Source organism: Cebus imitator, unplaced genomic scaffold, assembly GCF_001604975.1.
Source record: "Cebus imitator isolate Cc_AM_T3 unplaced genomic scaffold, Cebus_imitator-1.0 Scaffold370, whole genome shotgun sequence".
In the NCBI taxonomy this organism is placed as follows: domain Eukaryota; kingdom Metazoa; phylum Chordata; class Mammalia; order Primates; family Cebidae; genus Cebus; species Cebus imitator.
In genome coordinates, this window is record NW_016107685.1 from 2074489 (window position 1) to 2091776 (window position 17288).

At 39.0% G+C, this 17288-nt stretch overlaps 3 protein-coding genes across 3 annotated transcripts in view; 1 reads left to right on the forward strand and 2 right to left on the reverse strand.

Moving 5' to 3' along the window:
* On the reverse strand, positions 1–2985 carry LOC108288267 (olfactory receptor 51L1-like). The gene is given in 2 exon segments (XM_017507153.1): positions 1–964; positions 2894–2985. Coding segments are annotated over 2 exon segments (1056 nt in total).
* A 137-nt stretch (positions 2986–3122) lies between these two features.
* Positions 3123–17288, forward strand: part of LOC108288375 (olfactory receptor 51B5) — a 30042-nt gene continuing 15876 nt past the window's right edge. The window contains exon 1 of the mRNA XM_037730950.1: positions 3123–3320. The gene's annotated coding sequence lies outside the window, so the exon portion shown is untranslated. The remainder of the gene's footprint in view (positions 3321–17288) is intronic.
* Positions 3635–4706, reverse strand: LOC108288374 (olfactory receptor 51M1). Its single transcript, XM_017507283.2, has one exon. The coding sequence runs from the start codon at positions 4689–4691 to the stop codon at positions 3699–3701; it is 993 nt and encodes a 330-aa protein (XP_017362772.1). The 5' UTR covers positions 4692–4706; the 3' UTR covers positions 3635–3698.

Here is a 17288-nt window from a genome sequence, read left to right on the forward strand (position 1 = left end):
TCATTTTATCTTCCCCAGCGAAATCACCTTGAGAATGGCCCTGCGAATCTGCTGGGTCTTGATGCTGTAGATAACAGGGTTCATCCAGGGTGGAAGGAGCACAGAGACAGTGCCCATGAGGATGTGCACCAAGGGCGAGGTATGGTGTCCAAACCTGTGGACAATGGACAAGCCTAGTGCAGGCACATAGAAGCAGAGCACGGCCAGGATGTGGGAGACACAAGCATTGAGGGCCTTCAGCCGCTCCCCTGCAGAGGCAATGGCCAGCACCGTGCGGAGGATGACAGTGTAAGAGAGCAGGATGAAAAGAACATCACCGCCCATGGCCAGCATAATGATGCACAGCCCATAGAGTCTCTTAAAATGTGTGTCAGAGCAGGCCAGGCAGATCATGTCTTGGTGAAGACAGTAAGCATGGGAGAGTGCCCCAGGGCGACAGTAGTTAAATGTTAACAGGTGCAATGAAGGTGCAGCAGTGATGGCGGCAGTTCGCACACTCAGCACAGCCCCAACCAATGCCATACGGGGACCTGTGAGCACAGACGCATAGCGCAGTGGGAATCGGATGGCCACTAGGCAGTCCAGAGCCATAGCAAAGAGTACGGCTGACTCCATGAAGGAGAAAGAGTGGAGGAAATGCTGCTGCAGAACACAGGGCACCAAGCTCACTGTGCGAGCATCAAACCACAGCACGCCCAACACAGAGGGCAGCATGGACATACACAAGCCCAAGTCCGTCACAGCCAGGATGGCCAGGAGGTAGTACATGGGCTGGTGGAGGGAACAGTCGGTTCATACCAGATGCAAGATGGTGGCATTACCCACAAGGGCCACAAGGTATCCTACAAAAATGGGCAGTGAGATCCACTGGTGAGCCCACTCGAGGCCTGGGAAGCCCGTCAGCAGGAATGTAGAGAAGCTCAAGTTGGCACTTGATAGAGAGGGCATTGTCAATTTCAAAAGGCTTATTCACTCTGGGGAAGATGGTAAAGTGTTTGAAGGTTAACTGGACAGTTAGCACAAGGGCTTCTGCTATAACTGGACACCAGTCTCCTGCTGCATGTTCTGGCCTCTCTGCAATGCCTGAACTTGATGGTCCCTTGATTATCCACTGACCTCACCAGTAGCCTAAACTCTTCTTCTGCATTCTGCACTATTTTAATTAATGCCATTTAATTATTTACTTAAATCTATGATAGTAAGCCTCAACAAAGGTTCTTCCTACTCCTGTTCTTGAACAGGTAATAAAAGATAGGCTTAAAAATATTTCTCTCATAAAAATTTATATAGCTCAAACATAAAATGTTCATCTGCTTTAAAAACCTGCTACTGTCAAATTTTCTTCTTTGTATAAACTTACTGCTTTCAAGCTTTTACCATTCTTTAGAAGTTACCTCTAACTTTTAAAGCAAAATTAGGATGCCCGTTAAGTTTCCTCATCCGATCTCCTCTCCATTTTCCATCTCCTTATTGTCATTATGTAATTCTCTTCATCTGTCCAAATGATCACAAAAAGATCTATTCTGCTTCTTTCCAAACTCAATGTCTCAGGACTCAGGTGTAATCTCAGGGCCCCGACAGTCTCATTCCTCTCACAGAGTCTTACTAAGCCAACCTATGCAGCCTGTGTCTTTAACTAAGGAAAGTTCCTTTCCTCTGTGAACCTCAGTTTCCTGATTTTAAAACATTGAAAATGATAATACCTCCCAACTTCACAGGTTTGGTGAGAAAATTAAATGAAATAATGAAAATAAAAAATACTCAGTGCTGCCTACCATGAGTTAAATGCTTAATAAATATTAGCATTTATCATATCATAATTACCAGCTTCATCGTCATCTTCAGTATAATCATATATAACCTTTTATAGTCATTGTAAATTGCTCTTTTTGGATTATAAAGCTGAAATATCTTCTTCAAAAAATTTGTATAAGGCAAAGATGGAGAAATACATATAGAAAATAAGATTATATATAACAGCTGTTTTCCTCTTGATACAAATATTTATAGCCTTTTACACAGTGATTGTTTTGTACATAATATTGTTTATCATTTTTCATTTAATATTTTGCTAACACAGCTTCCTAAGCATTTAAATGTCATTTTATAAAAAATAGTTTATCAAATGAATATGCTTTGATTTATGTAACATTTTTGTCCTAGACATTTTATGTGCTTACATTCTTCAAATTATGAACAATAACACAATTAAATTATAATATATACTTATTAAATAGTTCAACACATATTTATTAATCACTGACCTAGGAGCTGGATTTAGAACAGTGAGCAAACAGGAAAAAAATTTTGCCACATTTTTACAGCATGAGCCACCATTTCTGGCCGTATGGCAATTTTAACCTGTAGGAGGATGGGTGGAGGATCTAGTGGGCATGAGTAAAGTAGAACTGGGAAAATTAAGAAGGCACCACCTTGATGAATGCCAGCAGAAAGGCATCTTCTTGGGCTTCTGAATGTGAAGAGAAGTTACTCAAGACAAGAAGAGAGCTTCTGTTAGCTCTGGATCCCACTTTATGTATCCATATGTCCACCAACACATTTAGTATTTGTTTATTGAGTATATAGTGTGGGCCAGGAATCGTATTTATATAGGTTTACTGGAGAGCAAGGCATGCATAATTCCTCCAAGGATCTTGATTTAATCTTTCTAATGGACACATGCACACACCTTCATAAACAGGATATTATTGTGTGACAAATGCTATAACAGGAAATTCAGGGCACTGTGGAAGCAAAGAGATGGCACATTTGGTGCACCACTATTGGAAAGGGAGGAGCTATCTGTGAAAAGTCCTCGAGGAAGCAACCTCAAAGCTGAGACTCCCACACGGATTGCATTTAGTCACTCGTAGGGACAGGCTGGTTAGCCTACATAAAGTTTGCTTCCTCCTGAGCAATGAGATTTTGACTTCCACATGTTTGTGAGAGTTTCCTTGGCTGAAGCTTTCTCATGTTACAGGTCATTGTTCAATATCACACAACAAAAGCACTTACAAGTAAACGCTGATCTTAGCTTAATGTCGGAACTGAGGTTGTAAGGTAAAATCAGAGATGAGAGGAGTCAAGGATAGGGTCAAAGTCTTCTTCTAGAGGAACAACCTCAGAAAGCTTTGGTGGGGGTGGAGGGGGTGTTGCTTGAACCAGGTGTTGGGGAAGAATGCAGGAGTTCTGAGGTTTCTGATATGACTTGGGGGTCTGAAATTCATTGCTGACCAGGATAGAAAAAGGTGAGAAGTAACTTGGCAAGGTAGAGAAGACTGAAGAAGTCCCAAGGAGCCATGGAAGGTGTATTTCCAGAGGTGAGTTAGAGCAAATGGCATTTACCTGGTCTCTGCCAGCCTCTGTCCTGGGTGCTCTGTTATTTATTGCCCTTTTTAGTTTTTATTTAGTTTCATTTTAAAGTTTTAGTTACATTGATGATGACCTTCAATAAAGCTGCCTTCTGGGCAGTTTTGATGCTACCAAAAATGCCAGTTCTCAGATATAGGAGAAAACATTATAATTTAAGCAAGAGAGGTCAGTTTTTTTTAAAGCCACAACACACAAAATAAATTTGCCCATACTTTATTTAGGACAGGGGCAAAAAACCTTGAGAGCATGGGATATTATAATACTTACCCAATACTCCCAATTTTCAGTCCGGTTTGAGGCCTTCTTACAGGCACCTAGGGGCAGTTTTAGCCCCAGAACTCAGAACTGACCTTTTTAAGACCTAGGAGCTTGATAATGGCACGGCGAATCTCCTTGGTCTTAATACTGTATATGATAGGGTTAAGCATGGGCGGCACAAAAAGGTAGACATTAGCCATAAGAAGATGAATAGCAGGTGGGGCATGCTTCCCAAAACGGTGAACCAGGGACAGCCCCACCATGGGCACAAAGAATACTAGCACAGCACAGAGATGAGCAGTGCATGTCTGAAAGGCACGGCACTGCTCCTCTGGAGAGGCCAGGGCTGCTACCGTGTGCAGGATGAACCCATAGGACAGTGCGATGAGCACCAGGTCTAGCATCACAGTGAAAACTACCACCATCAGTCCATACAGATTATTGAAGGTGGTATCTGTGCAGGCCAGCTGTATCACTTCCTGGTGCAGGCAAAATGAGTGGAAGAGAACCACAGATCCACAATAGGGAAAAGCCTTCAGGAGGAGCACAATAGGGATAGTGGCCACAGGTCCCCGGAAGATGACAATTAGGCCTGCCCTGACCATTCGTTGGCCAGTGACAATGACTGAATACCTCAGAGGGTGGCAGATAGCCACAAAGCGGTCAAAGGACATAATGAGGAGCACTGAGGACTCCATGAAGGAAAATGAATGGATGCAGAACATCTGGATTTGGCACGCTCCAAAGTAGATACTATGGGAGTTAAACCAGAAGATCCCCATAGTGGTGGGCAAGGTGGACACAGACAGCCCCAGGTCGGTGAGGGCCAGCAAGGATAGTAGGTAGTACATGGGTGTGTGCAGACGAGGGTTGGTCTTAATAATGATCAGAATGAAACAGTTGCCTGAGATGGCCACCATGTACATAAAGAAAAAGGGTATGAAAATCCAGTGTTTGATGGCTTCCAATCCAGGAAAGCTGGTGAGATAGAACATGGGGCTAAACTGAGTAATGTTGGATAGTAGCATGAATTGAGGACTGAACGAATATTGGGCCAACATCCTTGGGGACTGAGCTGAAAATAAATGGATATTTCTGGTTATTAATTCTTCATCTTCATTAACATTCACAACATCATAAACAATTCCACGGTCATCATCACCTTTAGTATTACTCCACCCTTATCAATTCCACCACTCTCACTATTTTACTGAACTTTCTTTGATAACATTGCCCTCACCAGTTTCCCCCTGTATCACTACTATTGCTGTTCCTCTCAGCCTTTTTGCTGGTGTGTCTTTATTGCTCCACCCTTAAGTACAGTTCTTCTCATCCTTGGCCATTTTCTGGCCATATTCTATTATTTCTCCTTAGACAATGTCATCCACTCTCATGATTTCATTTACCATCCATATATTGATAAATATCAAATATATAATTCCAGAACTTGTCTTCCTCTCTTTTGATTTCCAGACTCATATATCTAGCAACATCTGTACTTCTCATTATCTCAGTGGCCCAAGTCAAGTATCATGTTTTATGTTGGATTTCTCCATATCACACGTCTCCTTGGTATCTAAACAACCAATCAACAAGTCCTGGGGTTTCTGTTTACTGAATACCTAAAGTTTGTTTACTCATCATCATCTTCATTTATACTGTTCTAATTCAGATCACTCTTTCTGGACTATTCCAGTGAATTCTCTTTTGTACTACTCTATTAAATTGACACTATATAGGAGGAGAGATATATACATAGACAAGTTTTATATGAAGTAAAAAAGGCTTAAAATGACATTCAAGACCCTACCTTATTTTCTCTCTGCGCATATCCTATTTTTTATGTATCCTAATTTTCTGTTATATTCACAGTGTTAATAACACTAAACAATTCTTCCAGTTTATCTAGTATTCTTGCTTATATGAAGACATTTGTATTTTCATTCTTCCTGGAATAAAAATAATTTTTCCTGAGATAGCTTTCCCTCAATCTTTGCTTAGTTAACTTCTACTAATATATCCCACCTCAGCTGGGTTATATCAGCTGGGTTATACCCTTCAGAAGGTTTTCTTAAATTCTTCAAGTTTAGTTTGGATGCCCCCTCTCCCATGTGTTCCTATAGCTCACTATGCATTAATTATGGTGATACTTTCCTTGCAGCATTGTCAGTTTCTGTATTGCCTCTATAATGTGACTTCCTTGTGGACATAAACCATGACTGTCTGTTTAAATTTTATTTTTAGCTCTAGGCATTGGTTTTTTGAGCCACCACATCATTGGAACCCTTTAAATATTATTTGAATAAATTATTAGATATGTAGCATTACCATTACTAATCTTATTTCAGTAATTATTTATTAACTGATTCAATAAGTACATATTGAAATTTTATTACATGGCAGATATGATTCTACTAGGTTGGCGCAAAAATAACTGTGTGGTTTTTACCATTACTTTCAATTGCAAAAGCTGCAATTACTTTTGTACCTAGGTACTGAAAATACAGCAAACAGAAACAAAATAGAGACAAAAGTAAACAAACACACACACACACACACACACACACACACATTACAATACAAGGTAATGTAATGCAATAAATTAGTGTGGAGCAAAGGAGGAAGGTGAGAGTGATGCATTTTATATAAGATAGTCAGAGAAGAAAAATGGAGTAAAGGAAGAAGGTGGAATGATGCATTTTACAGACAGTAGTCAGAGAAGACCTCTCTGAGGAGGTAATTTTAGAGAAACAATCAAAACCAGAAGGCAAGCGTATGGCTATCTTAGAGAAAAACGTTCAAGGAAGGAGGAAGAACAAGTGAAATTTCCTGAAACAGAGAGCAGCTTGACAAGTTTAAAAGACAAAAAAGGCCAATGTATATTCAATGGAGGAAGCAAGGTGGGGAGACCCTTGTCTCCCTATGTTTGGCCCTGGTAGACCCTAACACACTGTAACGTTATCTTTAGCCAGGCCCTTCCTGCTTTGGCACCTTTCCACTCCCACCTTTTCCCAGTCAACATGACGATATCATTTTTTCTTCAGTTCCCCATGCATACTTCTCTTGTTTTTATTCTTCTATATTTATTGCTTTCTTGGCAAAACCACTCCTGTTTTTCCAACCAGTAAATGCTTGCTGATCCTTTAAGACAGTACAAATATAACTTGTTCTGACAAATGTCTCCTGACTTCCTTTTGTAGCATTAGATAACTCTCTCTCTGTTCTCATGTAGTACCTGTAATGTAGTATTAAGGTGTAAACACACACATTCTTTATATTTTTATATTTATATATACTTATTAATATATATATATATACTTGTATTTACAATATACTTATGGATCTATATAAGTACAAATATGTATAAGTTTAAATAACACATATAAGTGCATAGATTTACTCATATATTTTATAGAATATACATTTTAGTATATACATTATATATTCTTTATGTACGTTATATTTTTATATATAAGTATAGAGTATACATATGTATCTCCATATTTAAATATGTAAACATATAAATATATAAAAGTATTTATTGTTATGTATTTGTACACATATTTATACTTACATTTGTACAACATATACTATTTATATATTATAGGTAGTATTTATAAATATTATTTATTATATGTGTTTGGAACATAAACTTTTATTGGCAAAAACTGCCATTAATATTGTACCAACCTCATAATTCGCCTTTTTTTGAGCTGACTAGGCTGAAATTCTCTAAAGACCCCTGGAGACTGACAGTGTCTAAGGTGTGGTAGATACCACTATATATTTTTCCACATGAAAAACTAAATGGGTGAATAAATAAAGTACTCACCTCTTGCCCTGATTCTTTGTGCCTGGGGTTCTGTTGTCAGCTCTGTGTTTACCAACTTCGGAGTGATGAGATGGACAGGGAGAGGGATCTGGTGGGAGTGAGATGTTTATACAGAGGCAATGACAGGGCTGGGGATTATTCCTCTTGGAAAGGATATTTGCTCTTGAAAAGGAAGCATTAGTGGGTTTCTCCTAGCAAGGGAGACAATTGTCCATGGTAGGAGAGAAAAAGTACTTTTTTCACGTCTACTAAGCAACAGAGGAGTCCACTCAGAACAATCAGTTACGTCTAATTACAACACAATTATAATATTCAAGGCAGAGTAGATTCAGCTTTGATCACAGGAGAAAATTCCCAAAAAGAGAGATTTTCAGTATACAATGAATAATTGGCTCCTTACCTTACTTATGTTCAAATATTCTTTTGTTTGAATTTAATGTTAGTTATTTTTTAAATGAACTATATTGGTGGAGGACACTGTTTCTTATAAACAGGAGAATATGCAAAAGAAGCTGCACCTAAACACAAGGACTCTAACCAGATTATTCATTTTTGAGCCCCTAGAGAATATTTCCACAGTGGTCAAACTCATCTGTAAGCATGCCTGTTTTGAGTAAGATAGAGGAGGAATTTGGAAGGGGAAGGTCATATCTTGGATACTGGGGAAGTTACAAGGTGATGTTTGGATTAATAGAAGCAGATTGAGGATAGCCAGCACACAAAATGCATTTAATAATTTGTTGAATAAGTGAATGACTGTTTTGCTGATGAGAGAAAGGAGATGGTGTGTGTACCAGATAGCTCAGCGGGAAAGAGTATAGAGGCCAGAGGGCTTCTGACAACCTGATCCCTAGACATGATCCAGGAAGTGGCTGGCCTGGCCATACAGGCGCTCATCCGGGGAGTGAGGCAGCCCTGCTTCCTAGCCTTCCTAACAGAATGCTACAGATGAGCTCTCCTGTTTTCCAGCAAGAGAAGGTCCTATTCTTTGTTCTTTTCTCTGGCTCTGGTTCTGTGCATAGACTCTGGGAATATCAGAAGAGATTCTGTAAGGACCCTGGATTCTAAGACTACATTTTCCAAGTGAAAAATCGGGACAGTAGTGAAACTCACCAGCAGGTAATAACAAAAATGTGAAGCCAAGTAGTGGGTTCCAAAGCAAGAAGGAAGGGTATAGATAAGGATGGCACAAGGGTCCTTGAGAGGCACCAGGCTGTGGCTGTCACAGAAGGACTTATCCTCCTAAGGACCATGGCTCCAGCTGAGATATCCTAATGGTAAACAAAGGGTCCCCAGGGCTGGGAATCCTATGGGAAGGAAACTTTATCTCCACCCCTCTCTCCTGAAGCTAAAGACTCCTAACTTGTTAGTGTTCAGTCCCCAGGTTTTGGCTACTGACAGACATCTGCTGCAATAAAAGTACTACTGCCTCATCCTGGTTTTTTTTTTTTTAAAATTTCGTAAAGAAATCAATTCATAAGACTTATCATTTTATTTACTGCCTTCTGTTGTCCACTAGAATGGATCCGTGGTTTGTCAGAGAGGCCAGATGTGGTATATGAAGAGGATTATCCAGGCGATATCCACAGTGGGTTTCAAATTGCACATCTGCCTCGAAGCACCACAACCACCACTGCGTCAAGCTTCTCTCACTCCTGCACTCGTTTTTCTGTCTATTTTTATATTTCCATTTACCAGATAATTAAATTGCCCTTCATCTCTGCCAGCCTCTCTATCTTTGGACCTAGAAGTCAATCTTCCGTATTCAATCCCACCCCAAACAAATGTCCAGGTCAAGGTCTCAGGCTTTCCCAGAGCTCTCTAGTTCATCTTGGAATGCACTGGACATTCCTTCAGTGAGCCCTACAGCAAGCAGCCTTTCCAAAACTTTTTGCCTTCTTTACTTTTCTGGTAGCAAATGCCATCAACGTTCAGAAAAAAAAAAAAAAAAAAAACTTTAGAAAAAAAAATAAATCGACTATGTTACAGAATCTGAATTGATGTAGTCGGATGATGTGTACATTTCTCTTTCCTTTCAAAACTCACACACAACCTCTCCACCACCAACACGCAAACACACTCTTGGAGACTGGCACGAAGCAAGGTATTACATCCTTTAAGTAGGAGACGCTTGATTAGAGTTGTGTGGGGATGAGCTCCAAAATGGGGCATATAGATCTAAAGTCAAGACAGAGACCTAGGACGTTTATGACCTGCCAGTGTGATCGGACCACATCCAGACAGAAGTGGCACCGCCTTACCCCAAGTAAGTAGCTGGTTACTTACCAGAGTGTAGAAGCAGAGTCAGGGAGATAAGACAAAATGAAGAGAACAGAATGTCTTATTAAACCATAGTTGTGAAGAGGGTTCTGGCTTGGGCACGGGAGGAAAGAGCTGAGCATCTTCATTTAGGCTTGTAGGAGAGGGCACCACTACCAGAAAAATTGAGAAAATCCTGCATTTATTAAGAATATGATTTTGGCCTTTTTCACTGGAATCCTAGCCAAGGACAGTATAGCAGCAACAATGCTGCTATTATTGCCAGCAACAGCAAACACTGCTATTATTCAGGGGCATCTATCCTATATAAGACGCGAAAACAACTCTTGAGTGCAACGTAAGAGACAGACATAGCAACTCTATTAATATTTGTGGGTTGCAGCTGAACCACAGGTGAGGGCCAGGGAAGGCCCCAACCTGAGCTATGAAGACTAGATAAGAATCAACCACGGATGGGGCTTTATAAAAAGATATTTCCAAAAAGGAGGAGTAGCGAGAGCAAGGACATGGAGGTGAGGAAAAGTTGTTTATGTGTTTTGAGAACTACAAGATTTTCCAGTACTCAAATATAACATTTAAGAGAGTTAATGTCTTGGAATAAAATAGTAGAGGTAGGCGGCGGCAAGACCCTGAAGGAGTTTATGTGGCATGTCAATGATTGTGCACATTTTGATGATTGGGTTTAAAAATGCAAGAGATAACAACCGTATTTACCAGAGTACATTGTTAGCAATATGCAGGGAGGATTTAAAGTCTGCACCAGAAACAGATTTTATTTTGATTTATGGAGCTAGATGAAGATATGTAATTGACAGCTTTTTATGTAGATAAACAATACTGTTTAATGGATAGCCTACCATTTATCTAGAGACTTGTAATATTTGCTTAATTTTTTAACTAACATCTGCATAATAGCTTCATACTCTATTTTTCTGATTTATGTAATTGAAACACCAGTGCCCAACCAATAGTCTTTTGAAAACCAAATAAAAAAATTGAGCATTTTTTATTCTATATCACTCTAAATGATGTTGAGATTTGTTTTTATCATATCACAAAATAGTCCTCTTTGAAGTTTGACTGAAATTACATTAAACAGCCTCATTAATTTTCATTCACGTGCATTAAGTGTCTCCTGTGAGAAACTCTGATCAGTAACTTGATGATATACAGATAAACATGACATGGTCTTGCCTTTATGAAACTCACATTTAGTAAAGATGTTAGATTGTTCAACAACGTTTCCAAAGGAAGGCAGAGGTGGTTTCTGAAGGCTGGAGGCCAAGAGGAGATGATGGGGACAACAAAGGAGCAGTCTCTGGACCTCTCTCTATCACCGTGGGTAATCTTGCGAATATTAGGTGAAGTGAATGCGGGTGCATCATGGCTGGGAAAGGTGATGATTCAATACATTGGTGTGAGTCATTCAGGCCTTAACCTTTAGGGTATTAGAATCCATTATTAAAGAATCTAAATCCATTACTAAAAGTGAAAAGTGTCATTATAATAGTGTGCCTATTTGTAAATGTGTAAGTGGTTTTTAGTGCATGTAATACTGTTTGAAAGTGTGTGTGTGTGTGTGTGTGCGTCTGTGTGTGTGTGACAGTGAGAGATAGAGAAAGAGGCTGGGCAGGGCGAACGTAGGGCGGAAAGCTTGGCTTTCAGGGGCCCGGTATAAGTTGTATTTCAGAAACCTCTATCCAGAATTGATACTTACCCAGCCCACTGAGCCAGGCTTGGTGAAATACAAGATTCCTCTAGGAAAACTGAACCCCCAAGGTGTACACACACACTGTGGTTTTCCAATGTGGCCACCAGGGGGAGCATTCAGCCCCAGGATAGGCTTAAATTCCAACCAGCACTAAGGCCTTACTCTCCTCAGGGCTTCAGAAAGTGTGCCTTTTCTTCCAGCACCACCTCCCATATCCTCAACACCCGCCACACAGCTCAAAGCTGCCAGGAAGTTCATTCTTCCTTTGAGGATGATCTTCCTTTCTCACATGCACAAAACAGACATATCTACATCTTACAAACCCACATGAAAACCTAAAATTGATGGAGAGAGATAGCTTTCTCTGCTTTTTCAGATTTCACAGATGATAATTTCACACAAATCTCTCAGTAGCCTTGAGTCTTAATCATATTGACCAAGACTTAAATCCCCACTCTGACCAGACACAGGCCTAAATAAAATCCTTACTCATAGAGTTCTCAGTGTCTCCAGACTCACAACAGACTCCTTTTAGGTCTCTCTGTCATAGAAAATGGCCACAAGGTCAACTCACTCCCAGGCCTGTTAGAACAAGTCCTTCTCCAGAAGAACTGCATTTTTGTGGTGTTAGATTGATGCAGGTCTTTCAGGCTGGAAAGAACCACAGACTTTGGGATTGCCAAAAGGGTCTTCTGGATGACCAGGCATGGTGGCTCATGCCTGTAATCCCAACACTTTGCACTTTGGGAGGCCAAGGTGGGCAGATCACCTGAAGTCAGGAGTTCAATACCAGCCTGGCCAACATGGTGAAATCCCGTCTCTACAAAAAAAAAAAAAAAAAAATTAGCTGGCCGTGGTGGTGGGTGCCTGTGATCCCAGCCACTTGGAAGGCTGAGGCAGGAGAATTGCTTGAACCTGGGAGGCAGAGGTTGCAGTGAGCCAAGATCACGCCATTGTACTCCAGCCTGTGCAACAATTCCATCTCAAAAAAAAAGAAGAAACTTTCATGTTACAATTCATTTTGTCCATCCCACTGCCTCCCTCGACACCTGCATCTGTGTGAGCACAGAGAATCTGGAAGGTTTTCAGAGAAGTCTCCACATCTTCCCACAGTAACTCTTTCAGGAACGCCTTCTTCCTAATATCCTACCTCTCTTCAGTCATTCTGAAAGGGAACCAATTTTCATTTTCGTTGTGGAAACTTTTCAAACAGTCCCCTTTTGGGAAATCGTATCTTCTCCCCACCCCAAGTTGGGCTAAAGTCTTAGTGTATTTTGCATATTTTGTTTTGCTATAACAGAGAACCTGAGGCTGGGTAGCTTATTATTTTTTTTAAGGTTTGTTTGGTTCATGATTCTGGTGACTTAAAAGTTCAAGATCAGGTGGTTGCATCTGGTAGGATCTCAAGCTGGTTCCAAATGTGGCAAAAAGCAGACAAAGAGCTAGTGCATGCAAAGAGATCGCATGGTGAGAGAGGAAGCCCCGGAGAGAATCCCAGAAAGCCAGACTTGTGGGAAAGTATCAAGCTGTCCACCATATGTGAAATTAGAATCCCAAATTTCACTTTTTATCTCCCAAAAGGAGAGGAAAAAGTGGGTTAAACATTTTTTTGAAGAATTATTGACTGCATATTTCAAAATTTGGACATAAAGAGAATCAGTTAATTCATATCTTTAGTAAATCTTGATCAATGTCAATTAAAAAATAAAACATACAACCAAACGCATATCTTACAAATGGCATAAACAACAAACATACACCAATCTTAAAAGCAGACATAGAAAAGAAAATATTGCATAGAAGAAAATTATTAGTGGAAACAACAGAGACCTGAAAAAAGAAAAAACTGGAACTTCATTTGTGGAAAAAAAAAATCTGTCAGTATAGATTTCCCATGAAAATTTTCTTCAAATCAAGATAATATCCAAAAAATTGTTGCTGAGGTCAATATCCAGCAGCTATTTCTACATGTGTTCTCCTAGGAGTTTTTTGTGATTTCAGGTCTTACATTTACGTCTTTAATCCATTTTGAGTTGAGTTATAGTTTAAGGTAAAGGTGCAGTTTTACTCTTTTCCATTTGGATATCCAGTTTTCCCAACACTATTTGTTGAAGAGACTATCCTTTCCTTATTATGTTGGTGGCCTTGTTGAGAATTAGTTGACCGTATATGTGTAAGTTTATTTCTGGGATCTTTATTCTGTTTAATTTGTTCTACGTGTCTATCTATATGATAGTACCATACTTTTTTGATTACAATAGATTTGCAATATAATTTGAAATCAGAAAGTGTGCTGCCACTAACTTGGTTTTTCTTTCTCAAACAATTTGAAATTTTGTGGTTTCACACAAATTTTCAAATTGTTTTCTATTTCTGTGAAATGTGCCAGAGCTCAGATAACGAAAGCAAAAATAAACACTCAGGGCAGCATCAAACTAAAAAGCTTCTGCTGAGCAAAGGAAACAATCATCAAAAGGAAAAGGCAGCCTACAGTTCAGAAGAAAATATTTACAGATCATATATCTGATACATGTTTAATACCAAAAATATATAAGGAACTCAATCAACTCAATACCAAAAAATATAATTGTAACCTGAGTAAAAACGAGCAAAGAATCTGAATAAACATTTCTCCAACGAAGACATGCAAATGGTCAGCAGGCATATGAAAAGGCACGCAACATCACTAATCATCAGGAAAACGCAAATCAAAACCACAAGATATCACCTCACATCTGTTGAGATGGCTTTTATCAAAAAAGACAAGAGATAAGGGTTGGAGAAGCTGTGGAGAAAGGAGAACCCTTTTGCATAGTTGGTGGGAATGTAAGTTAGCATAGCCATTATAGAAAACAGTATGGAAGTTTGTCAAACAATTAAAAATAGAGTTACTGTATGCTGAAGAAATTCCTCTGCTGTGTATGTATCCAGAATAAGTAGAGTCAGCGTTTTTTAGAGATATCTTCCCTCTCGTGTTAATTGCAGCATTATTCGCAATAGCCAATTCATGGAAACAATCGGAGTGGTGTCCATACACGGATGAACAGTTAAAGAAATAGTGACAGGTCTATATATATTGTGATTTATATTATATGTATATATGATATCGTAATATTATTCAGCCTTAAAAAAGGAGATATTGCCACTTGCAACATTATGTATAATCCTAGGTACATTTTGCTAAGTGAAATAAACCGGACATAGAAACAAATAAAGGCATGTTTTTACTTATATGTGAAGTCTCAAAAGAAAATAAAATCAAATACATAGAAAGAACATAAAAAGGGGAAGAAAGAAAAAAATAAGTCAAAGGTTATAAACTTGCAGCTCTGTAGGATAAATAAGTTTAGAGATCTAGTGTATGACATGAGGACTTAATACTGTACTGTAAGCTGAACATTTGTTATGACAGTAGATGTTAGATATCCTTACACAAAGAAAAAACAAAAGGTAACTATGGAAGGTGTTGGATTGATAGATTAATTTGCTTGGTTGAAGTAATCATTTCACTATGTACATGTATATCCTGTATTTTTTAAACAAGCTTACTTGTTTTAGATAAAAATCTTTTAAAAGGTTTTATTTAAAGCAAGTCAAATTTTTTTTTCCTAATTGTTTATGGTCTTTCATGTTATTTCCACTCCTAAAACTTATGTAAACCTTTGGATATAATGAGATATATGTTTTTCTCTATTTTTAATGTCAGTACTCTTTACAGCTCTCACTGTCTCTGGGGGTACTTCTGCCTCTTGTCATTCTGTTCAATCTTTATTTTGAAATTTTATATCTCTAGGCTACAACTCAGTGTTTTAAACAGTTCCATCAATTCCTCTATTAACTGTTTATGAACCACAGAGAATGAGAATTATATATTCAAATCTTTTTTGAACTTTCGTGTCTGAGTTTTTTTTTTTTTAAGGTAAAATAATTTTTTAATAGCATCTCTACAGTGAAGTTATAGAAACAAGATAAAAGTGTAGTTTAGAGTTTCGGCTTTGGAGCCAGCTGCCTGAGTTTGAATCTCACCTGCTTCCTAAGTTTAGCCACTGGTATTGACGTTACTCAATTTTGGTTCCTCAAGTTTTTCATCTAAAATGTAGGGGGCATAAATCAACCTAATGTGAAAGACCCTAGCTCCTGGGAAAGGTGCTGTGTAGCTTAGAGTATAAACATAAGAATGTGGTGTGGAATTTCTGGAATATTTCAATGCCCTTGTAATTTCTAGAATATTTCAGTGCCCAGTAGCAGAAGAAGGGTTCTGCTAGCCCTAGCTATCACTATCATAAAATTACTATTTTTATCACTCAATCTCCAATATAGTATATGTACCTAGTAATTACTAAAATAGAAAGGCTTCTCATTAGATAAACAACTAAATAATGACTGCTTGTTAAAGCTCTGAATGGCTTTTTGCCCAAAGCATCCAGTATCATTTTTATCTGGATATTTTTCCCTGCTGGTAAAAATAGTTAACACTTTTCCTTATCCACCCCCAGTCCCCCACAGAGACACCAGATCCACTATCACTCTCTATCTGGGTGTCTGAGATCTTGAAAATCTGCAGTGCTGATACCTCAGCATGGAATGAAGTGAACCAAGAATCTCTCTCTAACTTTGGTTTACAAGGATTTGCACCCATTTCCTGATGGATATTAAGCTCATTTCTGGGAATATGTAGCAAATTTGACATGTTATGTCTCATGTCAAAGTTTGCTTGACTCAATCTGAAACTAATCTATTTGGCAAATTTTTCTTTCTGTTAGTTTATACCCTCATTATTACAGTGCCTCCCATCCTCAGCCTAATTTCATCTTTTTGGGGAGTAAGTACTTGGTGGAACACATAGAGGCAATGAGGAAGCTGGTTTATGCAGCTGAAGAGAGCAACAAAGGAAACAGATAATCCAAACCAGAGTCCTGAACTACACCAGAGATGCCTTTCTCTCTTCCCATGGAGTTGCAACTTGATTTTTTCCAAACTAGATCTCTTTGCTAGGGAATGAAAAAGGAGGCCTAGGTTTTTCTTTCTTCTAGGAATTTCTAAAAGAGTTTATTCAGAAGCCATGTTCTAAAGATTTTAGGGAGTCTTGGGATGATGCATTCTTTGCCCCATCACATCTTGACTGATACATTACTGCCTTTGCCTTTCTGCAATCTCCAGTAAACCAACTGCCTACTCCCCATTCTGCCCTGCAATGCCCTGTGGCCTATGCTGAGCCTCCAGGCCAACACACACTGGAGCTACTTACTGACCTGTTCATAAGTCTGTTCATTGTTGCCATAGATGTAACTATAAACCCCTAAACCTGGTCAGGATATTGGATCCAACACCACTTTTTTAGATTATACTCAAAAGCCAAGTTGCAAAGAACATTAGTTTCAGAAATTCCCCCATAAGTCACACTTCTCTCTCTTGCCTGCATTATTCTCCCAGACTGAGGGATTTGAAACTTCGGAACAGTAGTCTCTAAGGTTTCTTCCTGGGTCTAGATTTGGGAATTAGCCTCATCTCCAGAAATAAGATTTATTTTAAGCATCACATGGAGGTAGAAAAGAAAATGTTGGCAGGATGGCCTTTTTGCTGCAGATTTTTAAAAGAACTTCCAGGACCTTGTCTCTGTATTGAAACATATGTTACTCTAGGAATCAGAGCAGGGCATTACATTAATCCTTTACGAAAATTTCACCACCCTACCTCCCTTGACTCTATTTCTTTTTTTTTAATTTTTAAGGTAATTGTAAGAGATTTTCCAAGGTTTATTTGAAATGACACAGCACTGAAAACATAATTGTCACACATGACTTGCGGATGCAGTAAACATCACCTATATTACCA